Below are 19,114 nucleotides of genomic sequence, written 5' to 3' on the forward strand. Positions count from 1 at the left end.
CTGAAGTTCTCAGATGAATTTGGATTGGAAATAAAATGACAACATTCTGAAAAGATTACCAATTTGGGGGGTTTGCTTTGTTCTGCTTCCAGGAACTTCTACAGACCTTTGTGTTTTAATCTCTGAATATCATGCATTTAAAAATATTGTGGTTTTTTTGTTTTCTTTTAGATCATAAATATTTATTAACAACATTGTGTGCTTTTTATAAAAGCCATATACTACAGATACAGGCTAGACTATATCCTTTATATCCTATAGGTATAAAATAGCACAGCATTTACCTTTTCAAAGATTTCTCTTGTGTTAGAGAATAAAGGGAGAATTTTTCCTAAAACTGTTAGGTCTGGCCAACACTTGATTTTTTTGATTTTTTAAATTTTTTTTTAATGGTGATTTAGTTGAAAGAAAGTTGGGAGGCATGGATCTGAGTGTGTTTGTGTGTATTAGAAAGGGGCTGGGGCGGGGGGAACTCAAGAACATGCACGGTCTGAAAGTGCTGTGTGGCTATGCTAAATTGTTACCATGACACTGAATAAAAGCGAGGTGATGAGCTGAATTTCTAATAGCATTAATGTTGCCAAGCAATCCTTGTCTCCGGCCAGTAAAACATGCAGAAGTATCCCACAACTAACCCCTTTTTTTTTTTTTTTAATGCAGCATGGTTGTCCTGCAGCTAAATAAGGTAAGAGATGAATTGTGCTGAGAAGCAAGTTGGGTAGGGCAATACATACTTCTCATTGGGCTCTTTCACTAATGTGTATATGGCATGCTTGCTTTAAGCTGTAAGGATTTTTCTGAAAAATAAAGGTAGAATTCAGGCTGTATCATATGTCCCCATATGTTCTTCTCAGCTTCTGGACTCCAGACAGAGTGTAGCAGGAGTTCACTTCTGAAATGAAGCACACTAGCTTGATTTAGCCCTTTTTCTTACCTGAAAAGTCACGCTTGTGAAAAGGTTTAAATTAAAATTACATGTAACATTTGGATAAGCTGTTAAGATTTCCTGTTCAAATTATAGCCTGCTGTCTTTCTATCATCTCATCTTCTACCTCTGTCATGCCATTGGGGTGCTGAGTAGCTTATATTGCTTACCTCTAATGGTGAGTTACATGAGGTAGGGAAAAATTGATACAGAAGGTTGGGAAGATGAGATGTCTGGATAACAGTGAAGCAGATCTGTTACTCCAGCACTGACTCAGGCTGTACCTGAAGGGTGAGAAATGCCATCTTGTGTCATCCCTGTCTGAAAAAATTTTGTAGTGGCAGCAACTGTAAAAACAGTTTCTTCATTTTTCACATTAGATGAGCCAGTGTCTGATTTCAGCAGTTACTGAGTTGATGATAGTTTTCAGACTTTCTCTAAGCATGCACTTCTGAAATACAGAGTATGGGACGAACAAATTAATGTTTAAGTTTGTTACCTATTTGTGAGGTTTTGGCTTTGAAGTTCTTATCATAGGTGAAAGTACAGCTTCATCAGCTACATGATGTCCATTCAGCTAACAAACCAATCGAGCGATATTCGTGGCACAGCCTAGCCCAGCATAACTAGCCATATTGGCAGTACAGAGAAACTCTTACTTGAATGCTGGTATTGTGTAGCTGTTTTAATCTTTGCCAAAAAAGGTTTAATCAGCCTTCTCCACAAAGGATTGATTTATTATGACAGAATTCATTTTTAAGACCTAGAATTGAAAAGAGTTGCTGCCCAAAGAACCATATTTTCCCCAAGGTTGCATCTCCATAGGAATATATTGAAAGGATTTGAACTAAATGGCAAATATGCAAGCTGTTTGTCCTCAGAACTAGAAGTAGTGACTTTGTGTGGCCTGTCACAATGACTTGGACTTGAAAGGCAGTTTCACACTGCCTTTGACATTGCTACCAAGCAACAGCAACTGTGTTAATTTTGGATGGAAAGTTGCAGGCACAACTGAAATTTGTGTGAGCTATGTTTGACCTAAAGCTGATTTCAAGAGCATTTTAAGCTCAAGTAAAACACTTCATAAGGCTCATAGAAGAGATGCGCTTACAATGTTTGTTTGCTTTTATAATTTGGTGGATGCATTTCTTCATGTAGTTTCTCTCAGGTAAAATTAGCTCAGCCTAAGGCTGGGCTTTCTGTTGCTGTTTACAGTGATCTCAGCTAGAGTCACACCTTCAGTTCTTGTCCCCAGGAGCAAATAAAGTGGAATCTCATATCCCTCCTTAAAGAAAAGTGTGTATTTTTCTGAAAGGCATGGGTTTAGGTTTTCTCTAAATTAAGTTCTGGAAGAAAAAATTTAAGCTTTGCTTGCATTTGCAGAGAATAAACACAGAGTTTCACATGGCTCGCTTACAAGCACCAGCAGAGCATTTTCTGAACCAACAGCTGCTGCTGCAGGGGTGCCTGTTGGCTGGGAATGGCCGACAGGAGCTGTAGGACCCTCTGCACACTGTGAGCAACCCATAGGCACTTAGAGCACTTCTGGTATTCCAGAAAATCTATTTGACTATATTTCACTAAACTAAGAAATTTAGAGGGGCTGTAGCTGCCTGTTGGACAATCTAAGAAATTACTTTTGTTATGCTCTTAAAAAGGTGTCATACAATATGAGGTGGTTAGATTGTGGTGAGTCACAGAGGGAGGGAGGGAACGATGGCTGTTGCTGGAGTCAAGTAACAATGAAGTATCTTTAAGATAAATGTCCATTTACAAAAAGTCTAAATGTTAAAGTCACCATATTTTGTCTGATGAGGTGTTTAGAATCAAAGCATGTTCGAGAAATGCTTAAAACAAGACACCTACCCACATCTCTGCCTTTCCTTAAGGAATATCATTCACTGGAAATCGCTCAGTGCTTTGGGCATATTGAAATGGTTGGCCTTTTCAGGACAGTTTCCCTCCAAGTCTCATTCCTTTTGTTCTTTACAGAATTAGTAAGGCAACAGGGGGAAAGGGGATGGAATATTTTTCATTTGTTTTGGATGGAAACTTTTCCCATGCCCACCACACAGATGGAAGGAACAGTTTCAGTCCCAGAAAAACTAGATGCTTGACTGTGGGAGAGAAAAATAGTTTGGTTTTTTTTTTTTAATTGGGGGGGGGGGATTGTGTATCTTAATCATTAAAAAACAGAGCTTTGTTACAGTACTCCTTATGAATAAATGAGGCATAAACTGCAATCCAGAATGAGGTAACACTGATTGGTGGTAGCTTCTAATAAAAAAAGACCATAGGTCCCTCCCTCACAAGCTTCTTCCACTGATTCGTTGTTTAGATATTTCCTTCTGTTAGAAACTTCAAGAGTTTTTTCATTAGTCTCCCCAACACCACCACAATTTTCAGCTCAAGAGCTTTGGGTTTTGGCTGTAGTTCAGCAAAGAGGTGGATTTCCAGTGGTGAGAGGTGCTGAGGAGTTTGCAGGACCTGTGTAGAACTACGGTGCTCTGGAGGGGTGGTGCAAAGGCCAAACGCAAATTGGTATCTTCTTTGGAAGTGCACAGGAAGGCAGCCAAGGAGTGTGAGTTGGAGAAAGCCTCCCTGGTCCCTTTCTGTTCTGCTCTTGGGGACGATTTGCCCCTGCACAGAAATGAGGACAGCTAATTCCTTTAGTTTCAACCTACTTACTGTCTCGATGGATTGCACCTGGATAGGAGAGGCTTGCCAGGCAGGCAACAGTATTGGTTATTAAATGTGCAGCATGGTACTAACCCCTTCTGGGTTCTACATATTAAGGAGCTCTGTGGTAAGCAGTTTTATAATATTAACTGGAGTGTATTGGCTGCATGTAAACAGGTACCCTGAGTTGCTGCAGAGAGGATGAAGACATCCACTACAAGGAATTTATTATGGGAGAGGGAGAGCTTTGGTGTGTATTAAAGCAGCAGGAGCGAAGCAATGTAGCACACAAGGAATAGAGGGAAGGTGCCAAGTATACAAAATGCAAAGGGTTCCAAGATGTAGTAATGAGAAGTACTGGGAAAGTGTAAAAGGGGGAGAAAGAGACTGCAGAAGTGACAAACATGAAGTGAAACCTTTATAATGGATAAAGTATTATATGTAAGAGAAGAATTTGAATTTGATGAGATGATGTAAAGTGAAAGATTTCTTCAACAGCTGAATGTATTAATCTGTAGTTAATCCCACTGCAGTGTAGGAAAGTCCAAAGAAAGTTCAGAGACCCTTTATCAGACTTGCACAAATGAAAAAACCCAAACAAACCGACCCACACTTTCCATTCCCTGTGATGTATGCCAGCCCTTTACACAAAAAGACACGTGCAGCACAACGCAAGCACCTCTGGTAGGATATTTATGTTGGCTGCTGGTAATGATTATCTCTCATGGGGAAGCAGTTGCAGCCTTCAGACAAAGGGAAGCCTGCTGTACAATTAAAAGGGCTTGAACATAAAACGATACCTCACACTAACAAGCAACGTAAGGATTTTTAGAGCCCAAATAATAGAGAGAGCTTGGACTTTTCTGACCAACTGGCAGCAACTGTCTCCTGAGAACATTTAGAGAGTTGCACAGGGATTCATTGTAAACATGCAGCTTGATTTCCAACCATTGCAAAACATCTGCAAAGTATAGACTGCTGTTTGTACGTATAGTATTGCGCGAGAACGTCCTGGAGCTTACAAAAATGCATGCTGGAGCCATGAATCAAACTCGGTCATGTGACAGAGGGGAGGTACCGGGCTGGCTCCCAGCCAGTGGTAGGAGCTGATGGGTGGAACAAACGGGGCATAAAAAGACTAATATGACTAACGGATCCTGGATGCATGGTACCCTTATTTGGATCTACGGGAATGTAGGCTCTAGCAGTTCTGCAGCTCTACCAGCCTTTTGCTTGACACTGGAACTGCTGCCCACAAAGTAGAATCCTGCTGCTCTGTGGTAGGAAGGATAGAGAAAGAACATGGCCTGCATTTTGAAGGTAAATCTCTATCTGTTGCTTGAATGCATTGTTAGGGAACCCCTCGCTGTGCAGAGGCATGGATTTGGTATGGTCCTATTGCATCTTCGTTGTCTTTTTGAATACTGGCTTTGTTTGGCAAATGAATATGGAGAGATTCTGCAACGTACAGCTGTGCTCTGCTTCCCTCTGCCATTCTTTTCCTCTTTCCCTGCATTGTCAGAACTGCAAGCTAGCGGGAAGGGAGCTGTGTACGGAATAATAGGAGGGGGGTGAGGGGCTCTGGTTTGTCTCAGCTGACTTTGTCTGAGCTGAATTCCTTCAGGAGAAATAACATTTGGGCAACAGACTTCCAGCACAAAGGACAAAACGGGGGAAGTTATTTTCTTTTTTCTGACCATGCAGCATTTACTGCTTTTAAAGCAAAGGTTGCAGATGTACACAGCTGTCCCAGTTGCTCCTTAAGCATACACTCCCCTGCTGCATTTACCCAAGATGCACATGCTCCACACAATTATACTTAATATTTAATTGCATTTGCTAGTTAAGCGACCTATTTGATAAAGGGTTTTTCCCCTTCACGCCAGCAAATATAAGTGTAAACTTACCGTGTGATCATATTCTTTCTCCAGCCTGCTTTCCTCACCGAGATAAAAGTATTTGCAACCAGCATGTCATGGAGATGGAGAGAGCATCACTAGCACTAAGTATTGAATGAAAGGGGAGGAGGCGGAAGTGCAGTCAGTTGAGAACAACGAGCATTTGTTCCCTTGCAGTGTTGTCACTTGCAGGGAGTCACTCTCCTGTGCCTGGCTTGCAAGTGTTTTGTTTCAGATTTCATTTGTTATCTGCCTTGCTCCTTTCTGTGTATATTTTGAATACATTTGCACTCTGTTCCTTTTAGTAAATAAAACTGATCCGTGAATGCTTTGTTACTTTCAGTTTGATCTTCTAACAAATGGTTGATTATCCCAAACTTTGGGATGGCCTCTCATAGCAGTTGCCTTCAGCATATCAGCAAAATGGATAAATTGCAAAGCTTCAAAACAGTCCCCAAATAATAAACATTCCTGTGTCTCCTTGAATCCAATTCTTAGAACTTTTTTTTTTTGTGTTCAACTTTAAAACCAACTTCTTATTTTGCTGCGCTGTTTACCCCTTTCATTCATTCTCTGCTAGTGGGTCTGTGGTACATGGATGTTTTTGCAGTTTTCTTTTGTGAGCATGTAGGTTGTGGCAGCTTATATTAATAAATATGGCAAAGTCTGCCTCAAGTGCAGAAACTTCCCTGAACTAGCAGGTTCTGCTTGGAGATAGATGGTAACAAACTCCTTTAAGCAGACAGCACTGACACAATTGAGAGTTAAGTTGTGACTTGGGATGAGGAGATATGAGCTCCGTGAATGGAGCCTGGCTTCACAAAGATAAGCATGTGCACTCCTTTTTAAACACTCCCTGAATGACTTAGCTTGGATCTGCAAGAGATCCAGAAGACAGAATTTCCTTACATTTTTTTGACTGTGTGGAGAGATCACATGCAAAATCTTCCCTCTGGCCCTAACAGTTAAATAAGAATATCCTTTTAACAAGACAACTCCAGTGTTTCTTCCCCCCGCCCGGCACAGTCTGGTGACACAGCCTGCCACAAGCATGACTTCTGCAGGGCCTTCCTTTTAGAGTTTGAATTATGACACAATGAACAACTTCCCTTTGCCCAGGCTTGGAGCTCCATTTGGTTGTAATTCTGATGATTAAGTCAATAGAGAAATTGGTATTCCTTGACAGACGGCCTTCTGCCAGCTTAATTCTTAATCTTGTTAATACAGGCAGGTGTGACGATAAAAAGTGAAACAGATATGTGAAGATTAGCTTTGCCATAAGGCAGGCTGGACTTTCTCAGACAGACATCCCATAGGAGTAATTTAAATGTCTAGATCAAGATACTTAATGGTGCAGAAGTTTTTAATGGAATGCCTACAGGTACTCCTCAAGCTTTTACCATAACAAGGAAATTCAGAATAATATGTATATTTTTATGTGACCCCAGGCTAATTCCTTCCTGAAAAATACAAACCTGTTAGCTACACTCTCCTCCTTTCTCTTAGGTTTGTCCTGACTGTCTCATTTATTCAGTCAGTAGCCTGTGTGGAAACACTTAAAAAAAAAAAAAAAAAAAAAAAAAAAAAATCTGTGCTATAGGTATAGATTTTACCTAGGTGTTGGCACAGTGGATGGGAAGCCAGAACAACTGGGTGTCCTTGCCACTTCAACCCTGAGTGCCTCTGTTCCTAGATTTTTAAATTCCACTCCCCCCGCAACTTCAACCCCCCAGATATTGCAACTTGGGAAATGTTGGAGTTCTGTATGCATGAGAGTTTAACATAAATGAGATTGGATAGAGATGTCCCTAAAGTGCAAAGAACAGAAGTGGCTATTAATAATTAACTGGAGTTACTTACAGTGGTTAAGAGCATATTAGAAAAAGTGTATAACCTGTAGATACCAAGAGCTCCTTTTACTATGATTACTGCATGAAATAATCTCTGTAGCCCTTGTAGAAAAGCTTGGGAAGGTGATTCTTCCTAGGGTGCGTGCTGTCTCTGTGGTGCACTTTGTTGTGCACTCTCCCTAGGTAAGATTGGCAGGGCTGTCACTAGTCATGAAATTTTGGCTCCAGAAACTTTGTCTCCCAATCAGCAGTTGGATGTTCTTGTTAAAACAAGTAAAACTCTCTTCTTCTAAAGAATTCTCTCTTCTATTGAGGAAATGCAGAGAAAGAGGCGAGTTCTGAGATGCAGGATGTGTTGGGGTTGTTTTCCATCATGTCTTCAAAAATCGTGGCAGAATAGCTGAGTGAAGTGTAGGCATTTCTTGGAAGGAAACAGCTGATCTTATGCTTGTTACTATGGTAGCTACATGCCACCTTGCTGATTACTAGATTAACAGAGTGATTACTATTTATGTCGTCACTATTATGCCTAAAGATGTTGAACTCCCTAACTTCCACTATATCAGCCACTGACCCTTTAAAATGGTGACAGATGTTATTCAATAAATTACTTCAAAGAAATGCTAGTTTTTGCATAATTGAAAAATGATACTTCAATGTACCTGTCGTCTTACAATAAATACAACATGAATGATAATGATACTCTGTAAAATGTTGATATCCCCCCCTGAGGACTGGACCATGATATTTTTAAAGCAAATAGAACAGGTAACTTAGTTCACACATGCTGCACTTTGCAGGGGGTTATGCCTTCCCCCATTTACAAACTCTTCTTTTTAAATGGAGGTTTTGAAGAAGATGATGGAGGTGAATTTTGTTGTCATCATAGTACAATTTTAACTGTGCAGGCTTAATGTGGTAGAATTTAATAAAAAAATTCCATGTGTGATGGGCCCATACAGTGAGGACTAAGTATGAAATCTAGAAAGGTTTCCTTCTGTTTTGGGTGCTGTGTATTTACTGTGTGGTGAACAAAAGAGATTTCGTGTGGCTGTAGGCTGGACATGACCTTATACCAGCAGAGATCACAAGTGAGTTGAAACCTTCAGTGAAATTCTGTGGTCTAAATAGTATTGGTATAATGTGAGGCAATCTTCTTATTACCACAGCTGATTGTGGGTTCTTCTCTCAGAGTAAGCAGGTGGCCAACTAACATCCATAGCTTCTTTAATATTTTTCTTATCTAATTCGAAGATCAAATGAACTGTTTTGCAAAATGTAACTTACTAACAAACAAAACCCTTCAGCACAGGCTTGGAACAGTTTTCTGCAGGATGCTGTCAAAGTTGACCATACCTGTGTGTTCACCTATGATTGTTTTGCAAGTTTCCTCTCCGTGGTTATCTCAACTGGTTTAATTAAATCCACAGGTTGCATTTTCCCCTTAGTTCACATGGTAAACTATTTTTGGTAGGAATTTTCTTTGAGAGTTTTCTCTGAGTGTTCAATGGCCTGTGTCTGATTGGGGTCTTCAGATACTGCAGTAATACAGATAACATTACTATATGCAGGCATATGCTCCATCTGCACTTTTGAGACTAAAATAGCAAAGCTGGTCTCATTATATTAAATTTTCCACCCTGGCAAGTAGCCCTTCAGAGGGGAGAGGCAGAAAGTCTAAAAGCATCTGGTCCTGGTGTTTGGATGCTTGTAATTTTGGATATTTAGTTATTAATTTGATTTTTTTTTTAACCCTTATGTACATGACAAAGACTGTAGATATTTCGTCCCAAGTTTCTACATCATCAGAAGCACATTCCTTGTTTCAGTTCTACTCTGTTTTTCAGGCTAGGCTTTGTGTCTCACCATAATTCTATTTGCTGCTAGGGATTTACAGAATGCAGGGCCTTCCATAGAGATGACCTCTATATCCTGCTTGAACCCAGTCCAAGAAAATTCACATACTGCTTTGACTGTTAAATTGACTGCAGCAATGTTTATGGATGGCATCCATCTGTTTTCCTGTGCTGAGTATTGTACTTGGGTCCTGTTTGATTCTCATGCTGTGCTCTTTCCTCTGACATGACAAGACATGGAGAGATCCTAGGGAAAGGAATAAAGGTGACCTCCCCTCCTCATGGGAGGATGCCCATCTGATGGGTCATTTCCCAGAAATGTCTAAATTTGCTGCAGGTTCACCATAATATGAGCTCTCTTCTCAGCCTCTTAACCTGATAATCCACAGTTTTGTGGGCTGCGGTATTTCTGTTGTGACCAGAATCATTCCTAGGAGTATGTGGTTATACCTCTAGGGATCAAAGGTGTAAATACACAAAGGTGACCCTTACGAGGTATGCACAAATGAGTTGGAAAGTAACAGGTGGGTCCAACAAAGTGTTACAGAGAAGAATCAGGTTTTCTGAGGCAGTAACCAGGTTTCTTGTTGGATCACTCCATCCTTATTTGCTATGGCTGATTTTTCCCGTCCTCCTTCCCCCCCGCCAAACAAAACTAGCAAAACTCCATAGTTAATGCTTTCTGATGCTCCTTCTACATTGGATATTTCTATTTTAAATACATTTCTTAAAATTATTCTAACTGAAAGTTTTCTCTTTTGTTGCTCTACATTTTCTACCTCTAAATTGCTCCAAAGTGAATGAAGCTGCATTAATGAATGCAGCAACGTGCAGCGCCAAGATTTGCTGTATCATGGTCTAATGGTGCTTAATTACCTTGTAAGATCTTATGGAGTGTAGTACATGGAATTTTGTAATGTGTTTTTTATTATGTTGGCTTCTTAGAAATTCAAGGAATATTAAATTCTAAGAAGTATAAAACCACTTTTCATTCTTGCTTGCAATGATCTAATTTTGTGCAAGAAAAATTAAATTATTGATTGTAAATTTATTTTAGATTTTTAGTTTGACTTTCAGATGTTAAACTGATAATTTATTTTGTGGTTGTTATCCATGACACTTCCCCAATACTTTCTTCTGCCTATCAGTTGCTTTCTATCCATGGTCTGATTCGTAGCATAGAAGGTGGAAGTGTGCACATACATAACAAAGAGCTGGAGGTGTATTTTATCTTGCTAGTATTTGAGACATCTCTGAGACCTCTCTCCAGGAGCTAGGAAGACTTGATCTTTGTGGGGATCTGTAAACAAGGTAGGTAAAGGTGGCTTTATTTATTGGATGTATTCCCAAGAAATAAGGCAAAACTCTGCCTTGGGCCCTGTCATCTCTTAAAGCTGAGGGAGCAGTTGCCTTACTGTTCGCAGCATCAAATACTCATGTGGGATGAATTTGCTATTCCTGTTGGAGGAAAACCTGCATCTACTGCATTTTTGTATGGTGGTTCTTGTAAATAACCCATACGCTGCTGAGATAAGAAAGACCACCACTTTTCCACTGGGTTCATTGGTTTCTGCAGAATGGGAACCTGGACTAAAAAAGGACAATGTGTGATTGTAATGTATGTTGTGCTCCTGAGTCTGAGGACAGAATAAAACATGGCTGGATGAAGTGAGAATTGCTGTATGTCATCTCAGAAAATGTGAAATATTAAACTGAACTTTCTCTGCACTCCTCCTGCCCCCTTCAAGAACACCCAATGTTTATGCAAATATTGCCTTTACACTGTTACAAATATGATTTTGATACTAGTGTCACAAGTTTTATCAAGTAAGATATACTGGTGCATTCATACGCTTTTCAGGAGCTGTACAGATATACTATTATTCTTTATTTTTTTTAAATCAGTCAACCAACTGAAATTGTTGTCAGTACAAAATTTACATAAATGGGGTTTGTATTTAAAATAATGAGTTATTTTGCTTCTGATCATTTTAGCAGAAACACCTGGAAAACATGGTAATTCTTGGTTTATATATTTGAAATTGGATAAAATACCATGCTGGATATTCTTTTTCATCTTTACTATTGAGAAGAACAAAGGTGAGGCAGGAACTGAGATGGAAGGGTTTGGGAGATGAAATCTTCTAAGTGATGCCATTTAGGAGTAATGGCTGTGTTGTCTAAAGGCAGTCCTATTAAGCAGTTCTTGTATATCTGTATAGCATGTGTGACATTTTTAAATTAACATGGGAGCACCAGACTTCCTAATAATTAAATGACGCAGTAGCTTCTTATGAAAGGTACATTTTGCAGCAATTTGCATTAACAATAGGCAGTGGAATGCTAGCCTAGGCAGGTAAGATGCAGGTGTGGAGCAGTTGGAAGTAATCAGAAAAACATGTTTATTTCATGGGAATAGCAATTTGTACAGAAGAAATGCAAAATGAATTATTTATAGATCCTGTCTCTTCTAATGATGCATTACTTGCATGTTGGTTTGGTTTAGGATTAGGTATCTTCTGTCTCTTTCTAAAATTCTTTTCCTTAAAATTATATATAATCTCGCTGCTAGCAAAAGTTTTCCTGGTCTTTGGCAAAAGGAATGCCCTCCTGAGCATGTAACAACATGAGATGTCATTCCATGCATTTTTGTGTTTTAATTCGAAATAGGAAAAGCCAGAAACCAGTTGTTTTTTTTTTCTTGCAAGTTTCACAACCTTTTGTTAGTTTTTAGTTTCTTCCAAATCTATTGTTTACTCAGACTTGAACATAATTTTCTTCTTGGAATGATGGAATGATATTACATTTAAGAAATAACAATGTGTATTTATTAGCTCTTTAATATATGTTGGTATTATTACAAACCCATTGAGGCCAGTAGAACACCACCTGGTATACTTTGAGTAATTATTATTATATTATTTTACATTAGATTATGAAATTATGTGCTTGTGGTTTATGTATGTACTCCTCTAAATTCCTACAATCTGGCCCTTCTTTATGAGTGGAAGTCACTTTATCTTTTGGATTAATCCAAAAAGGCTAGAAGGCTTTCATGTTTTAATGTGTTGTGTTCTGCTGTGGTATGCAGTTATACTAGAATAAATTTCCTATACAATTTTGTTTGTTCTGATTTGGCAGAGGAATAAAGATTTTAATTCCAGTTTACGTATGTCCACACTGGGGCTTATGTGCTTATTAAAATTCATTATAGTTGTACTAAACTTTTCTAGCTTAGCCCTCTCAGCCACGTGAATAAGTTATTTACAAGTTACTGCGTGTCAGCTGATCTATTGTAATTTTCCTGTGTTTGCATTTGACTGTGTCAAGGTAGTCAGGTAATAACTGTTAACAGAAGAGACCTTTCTATTAGTGCTTCTTATGTGGAGACAAAAAAAAAAAGCCTTTGCATTTTAAAAAACAGAATGGAGAATAAGACTGACTCATTCTCTTGTGGGATCCTTGCGAGCTGTAGCACGTGTAATGTGGGGAAAAAAGTGGTTGAAGACACATCTTTTGTAATTGGGATATGGAAACTTTGCAAAAAGAAAAACATTTGTAGCTTTTTTCCCGTATGATTAATTAGAGAATTTCAGACAGCTGTCTGCATGTGTCTCTATCCCTCTTCCATCTTTTTTTCACTTCCTTCCACAGGGCATAAAAATATTTTTACAGAAAAATTAGTTTTACCCTACTAAATGTTTCTCTTGAGTAGGGAAATAGGAAAAGAGCCACTGAACATTCCAAACAAGATAAAAGAAATGGCATCTTTAGGAACATTTCTTGAGCTGTATCCTTACTTCAGTGTGCACGTTCTCTCAGCCAGCACTAACTGCTGTGTACCTGTTATTGAGACCTGGCAGTCTCTCTGTGCAGTTCACAACTCCTACTATGAAATGCAATTCATACTATGTTTTTCCTTTGTGTTCGCTACCACTTGCCAACCCATATTTCATTAAACCTATTAAGGTATCTTAGTGGTTTTACCAGGTCACTTGAGATGAAACCAGAGAACCGAGGACCTTGAAATGCCATAGAAGCCTCCCCCATCTAACCACACTTCCTCTTGATTTGGTCTCCTTGTCTGTAACCGCTGCCTTAACCACGAGAACAGACCCAGATCCCAGAGCCAAATGCGTAATCCAAGAGACAGATAGTCAACGTGTGGTCACTGTCAAAGGGAGCAGCGCTGCTCACCCCTTCCTCAGCGTAGCTCTGGCTTCAGACTGGCATCCCTGGTGAGCCACCTACAGCTACTCACTTTCCCCTCTGTTGTGCCAGCATAGCTGTATGTGGGGCTGTGGTAACATAAGCAGAAAATGGAACTGGATTAGAATAACTCTTTTTGCTTTCCAGAGGGTTACTTTTAAGATTAATTAGTTTCCTGAGTTTGCAGAGGTTACATCGGGCCCAGCTGAGGTGGTGGTGCAAGCATGAGAGAGTAGCCTACAAGGGGTCAGCAAATCTTTGTGTGGGTACTACTACCAAAAAACTTCCTACAGTAGTAGCTCATGCTGTTACTTGTCTGCCCTTCAGTAGGAGACTGCTTGCCAATGTATAGCCTGGATCTAGCCACTGTTTAAATGGGAAGAGAAGCTATATGGGAAGTTCTGTAGCAGAAATGCAGCTTTGTTATGTGCATGCCCCACTGCCCTGTGTTGGAGAGGCGGCAAGTCCCCTTGTCCAGTCTGATAACTTGGTGCCTTCTGTGCACTGAAATATGGTTTTAGTGTACTTAGAATGGAAAAAAGGAGTTGTTCCCTACTTCATTTAGTCTTAATGGAGATCATTGTTTGTCCTGGACTTGTAGATACCTCTATAACCTTTTCCAGCTATCAGCTGAGCTGGCTGCGTGCTGTCTAGCTTTGCTACCTTTGAAGAATACTCCTGGGCCATCTACCTGTCTGTATATGCCACCACCTCCTCACCTGCAGTCCTGCACAAACTCCAGGTACCACAAAATATTTGCATTGCTTAACTTACACATTTGACTGTAGGTAAGTCTGAATTATTTAGGAAGCAGTAGTGTATTCTAAATAGCACTAATGCTATAGTTTTAGATAGTAATTGTACTCAAACAGCCTAATAGACAGTTAGTGACCATGTCTGTGGATTTATGCTTTTAGGCCCTTTATTTCTTCAGATGTTGTCTCTTATTCAGCATAGGAGTGTATATATATCTATATCCCTAAAATGTTTTTGGTTCTTTTCTGCTTCCTATTTCTGCAGATCATAGATTTTATTTCTATCACCATGTCCTACAGCTGATTTTTTTTAACTAAAAGAATGATTACCCATAACTGTATCAGAGATCTTGAAGGAGCCATTCGAAGTCCACTCTACTTCAGTCTCTTGTATAATGTGGCCAGATAAGACTAGGCAAAGTTTTCCCTTGTTGGATCCGATGAGAGCAAGAGGCAACAGTGGCTGCACTGTAGTTGGTCTTTCTTGAAAGACTGATACTGAATGTCTGTCAAATAAAGAATATTAAAATTGCTTGTGGTCTTGCATTTTGCTGGCCTCCGAAGGTATTTTGTTTCCTGTTGTTTTACTAAATGCCATCAGTATTCCAAGTTTGATCACGCATCTAGAAGGCAGTGTGTTAGTTCATCTGCTGTCTCCCCAGGGGTGCTTGTGTACTTTTGACGTACGTGAGGTGAAGCTCAGCTGGCATTTTGTTAAAGCTTTGCTTGCATAGCTTTCTTTGCCTTTTGGTATGTCTGGTATTTCAGGTGAGGGTTGGAAAATGAATGTTTCTGAAAATTCAGCTTTCAGTATTTGCTAAAATTAATGTTACGCTTGATGGCACTTACAAATTAATCAGAAGATTGACTGTGCTTTTTTCCCCACTGAGGTCTTGCATGAGACCTTATTACTACTCGCCGTTCATTGAGGAGAAGCTGACTTTGATGTACTTGTTCTGAATGCAAACTGGAAGAGCTGTTAGAGCTACAGACTCCTATTTTACCTTTTACCTCTGATCACCAGTTTCAATGCCTTAGGCCATTGCAATAAGGAACAATTGTACAGTGAAAAGTGCATCCCCCAAAAGGCAGATATCATGCAGGTCACACACATGTAGAAATGGATTGTAGCTGCTTTTTAGCTTCAAAATCTGCAGAAAAACATTCTCAGTGCCACTGAAAAGAAAATTGAATTTGACAGCCTTGTTCCTTTTTAGGTTTTGTTTTTGTTTTGTTTTGTTTTTTTTTTCCTGTTTGCAAATCTTGCTCTCAAAGGGAAGTTCCCAGCCCCTTGTGAATAAGGCCAGAGAGTTGAATTTCCTTCTGAGCCTCAAGGCAAGGTACCATGGCTTGTTGTGGTCTGCTAATGGCAGCATTAAGCCACTGTTGTTGTGTTTGTAAAGTGTCTTGTGAAGCATTGCATGAAAGTGCTCTAAAGCAATTTATGGGAAAATGTAATCCATTTATGGAAATAAACATCCTTGTAAGAAGGAAAATGGAAAACTCATCAGTAGTTTAGATAAAACTGCAGGAAGTCTACTTGGGGGGTGTGTGTGTGTGGAACTAAAGTATAATAAAAACCTGAACATCCAATTGATTTAAAAGTTGCTATGTTTATTTTCTTGTACCAAATGAAAAAGAGTTTTGAAATTGTTCAGTCTTCAAGGTCTACAGCTCTAGCAGCCTGAGATGTGTGATGACTAGTCATATGTTTCTTCACTCAGTAAGGAGTTCCATAAACAGTCATGCACTTTATTAATTGTTAGTTATATTGTTTATCAGTATTTTACTACTAACAACAAAAAAATTGCTGTTTTCATAGAATGGTTTGATTGGAAGGGACCGTTAAAGGTTATCTCAGCGCTTGGACCACAAATGGTATGATAACACTGATCTAGTATTTCCCTTTAGTGGACATAGGATTGTTTTAACCTTGGTTCAAAATAGTCATTAACAATTTAATATAAATGAGTTACGCTTTGTTTTTTGTGTCAATACTTGAGACCTTCTCATCCAAATGAAACAGGAAGAATTGCTTTACTTACCATAGCACTACCACTGTTTTACCTCACCTTTCCTACCACCTGTAGTTGGGGAAAAAAGTGAGATTATGGGATCCGTATTGAATCATGGGTATGGTATTCCAGACGACTGGAAAGGATAGAGCTATTTTGCATGCTCCTGTAACTACTAGACAAGCAGAGTAGAGAGGAATGTAACTGGTAACCGACTCGCTGCCTAGGTGATGTTCTTTAATATACTTTTGAGTAAAAAGTATAAACTATTTTTGTGCTTTAGGCTTGTTTCCTTTCAGGAATTTAAAACTATTTATAAATTAGGTAAGGGACTAAAAACTTCAGAGAATGAGCCAGGTTTTGCTGATCCCGTGTGAAAAGTTCCTTCCTAATATTCCATTTATGTGATTGCAGACTATGATAATAACTTAATTAGTGTGATACATGTACAGTATTGTTATGTACTTGCTTAATAGTTTCTTTGGTTTTGTACTTTTATTAGTCATCTATTTGCTGTGCAGTCTATGAGGAAAGGTAATGAAATATAATAAGGGCTGTATCCAGAGCTGTGGAAGGAAGTAATTAAACTTAATTGAAGTCATTTCTTTGAAGTATAATAACAGATGCAAAGGACTAATTCAAAGCAGATTTAGGCAATGCATGCTTTGAAACCCTAGCCGGCAAATAGATAAGTATTACCGTTATTTAAATGAAGTTATATGAAACTGTCTTCTGAAACCTGAGTCTGGAGATCAGGTCTAATAATAGACACTTGAGTTAAGTTTTGATAAGGGATGTCACTTCTGTTTCCTAATTTATTACACTCTGCCAGCCAGAAATGAAATGCCAGAAGTGCTGTCCGTATCTTATCAAACAAGTGCAATGGAACTGGGAATTAGCCATGGCTACCCCTGAAGGTATTTTATGATGGCAACTTCATCATCAGCTGTGCTAAGCCCTTAGTTGGAAATTACAGGAAAAACTACATTAATAATTCTGAAATCAAATTTCATTGTATTTATAAATGTTACTTCAGAAGTTATAAGATTTCTTGTATCTTTGTACTGTAATATTCTTACGGATTTTAAAGGTTCAGTTGGTTTTACATCAGCAGCTTAAATCAGGCTTATTTCTGCAATAAACAGGAAAACATATGGGTTGCTGCTGTGTAGGGGACTGACTGTGAAATTTGCATTAAAAAAACAGGTAAGATAAAGTTAGTTTTTACAGCACACATGCTTTATTTCTCTGCAGAACTGATGCAAACAGGAGAACCTTAAACATAAATCTGAAAATTGTTTTCTTACTCTTTAGTGCTTCAGAATTGTTAATTTCTTTTGACCTGCACCATGATTCTAAATAAAGATGCCAAATTTCTCAACTAACTGCTTTGTCAAACTCCAAAGTAGCTAGGTGTGAGTACATCCTTTCCTTCCCAGACCCGAAATGGGGGAAAAATATAGGAGTAAGAGCTTTGAAAGACAAGCGTCCCTCTCTGAATTTGGCTGGTGGTTCAAGTGCTGATGCGCTGAGTGTGGTGGTAGGAACTGAGAAGAAAGCAGGGGCTGTCCCTGGCTGCATATGGATGGGGAGATAGACTTTTCCAGCACTGAAGTGGTAAAATGTGATTAGCCATACACAGACTGGAAGATGTCTACCCTTAGGAAGAAATAACAGAATAGTAGTCTGGGCTTTTTTCTGGTTTAATTTCATTGTTGCTACTGAAGCACTAAACAAGTGTGGGTGAGTAAGATACACTGCAGAACTGTGAGAGGGAGTGCACTTTGCATGTTTTCTTGGGGTTAATATGTATCTTAGACTGTTGGTAATTCATGCCACAGGTGGGGATTTTATGGCAATGTATGCATAATGCAATATGCTGCATCACCAGGTGTTTCTGATCTCTTTTCCTTGTGAGAGGAAGGAAAAGTTGGCTTCTCCTTTCTGTGTTATAACACTAGATTTGTTTGTTTATGCATGTTGGTTGACAAAAAATGGATCCCAACGAATTTTTTTTGTTTTTTTCTTGTTCTGCTGAGAGAAACATTGTCCCATGAGAGCTGGTTGTGTGACAACATATGATCGCCTCCCAAGCTGTGCGCGTGCTAAGGGATCTGTGTGCAGTAGTGCTCCTTTGCCACGGGAGCAGACCATGGGGGTATTGCTGCCTCTGTGAAAGCCAACAATGGATTGCACCTGGGCTGGCTGAATAAGTGAGGTGCCTAAAGGCATTTCTTGTAATGACAGCCTGTCATCTGGCTTAATTACAACCTCTTTTGAAGAGAGGTCTTTAACTGCTGTATGGATTTTAAAGCTTGTCTCTTCTGTGGAGATATCCAGTGGAGATCAGGGCTTGTCCTTGCTCCTTTGCTGCCACAGGCCAAGAGTAATTCTGAAGTGTGACAAAGCAGATGGAAAGGATTTGTTGGGTCAACCGCTAGACAAGTTTGTCCCCTGTCATCATCGCCTAGAACAAATAGCAAGTATGTCTGTGTGTGTATGAGAAGTTGGTGTGTGCGTGCTTTCATTCTATAGGAACTAAAATGAAAAGTGAAAAGTCCCAAAGTCTGAGGTTTCTACTTTGCAAAGAATAGCGGGAGGCAGGTAACTACCCACTACTGTCCTAGTTGTTAGAAAAGAAAAATCTTATGAGAAGAGTCTGAGGGAGCTGAGTTTCCAGCTTCCAGGAGCTTAGCCTGGAAAGGTGAAGACCTAGGGAGTAGAATCATAGAATCATTTAGGTTGGAAAAGACCTTCAAGGTCATTGAGTCCAACTATCATCCATGCCCACTAAACCATGTTCTGGAGTACCTTGTCTACGTGCTTTTTGAATACCTCCAGGGATGGTGACTCAACCACTTCCCTGGGAAGCCTATTCCAATGTCTGACAACCCTCTCAGTAAAGAAGCTTTTCCTAATATCCAACC

The 19,114-nt window shown here is 39.4% G+C and overlaps 1 protein-coding gene and 1 long non-coding RNA gene across 2 annotated transcripts in view; one reads left to right on the plus strand and one right to left on the minus strand.

The window, feature by feature from the left end:
• Positions 1 to 5,616, minus strand: part of LOC138686395 (uncharacterized) — a 38,699-nt gene extending 33,083 nt beyond the window's left edge. Inside the window, exon 1 of the long non-coding RNA XR_011325723.1 lies at positions 5,512 to 5,616. This is a non-coding gene — a long non-coding RNA (uncharacterized lncRNA). The remainder of the gene's footprint in view (positions 1 to 5,511) is intronic.
• The window catches only part of ST6GALNAC3 (ST6 N-acetylgalactosaminide alpha-2,6-sialyltransferase 3), a 230,440-nt gene continuing 216,014 nt past the window's right edge, over positions 4,689 to 19,114 (plus strand). The window contains exon 1 of the mRNA XM_069788984.1: positions 4,689 to 4,924. Coding sequence (XP_069645085.1) covers positions 4,907 to 4,924 — 18 coding nt within the window. The 5' untranslated portion in view covers positions 4,689 to 4,906. The remainder of the gene's footprint in view (positions 4,925 to 19,114) is intronic.

Source organism: Haliaeetus albicilla, chromosome 8, assembly GCF_947461875.1.
Source record: "Haliaeetus albicilla chromosome 8, bHalAlb1.1, whole genome shotgun sequence".
NCBI classification, from domain to species: domain Eukaryota; kingdom Metazoa; phylum Chordata; class Aves; order Accipitriformes; family Accipitridae; genus Haliaeetus; species Haliaeetus albicilla.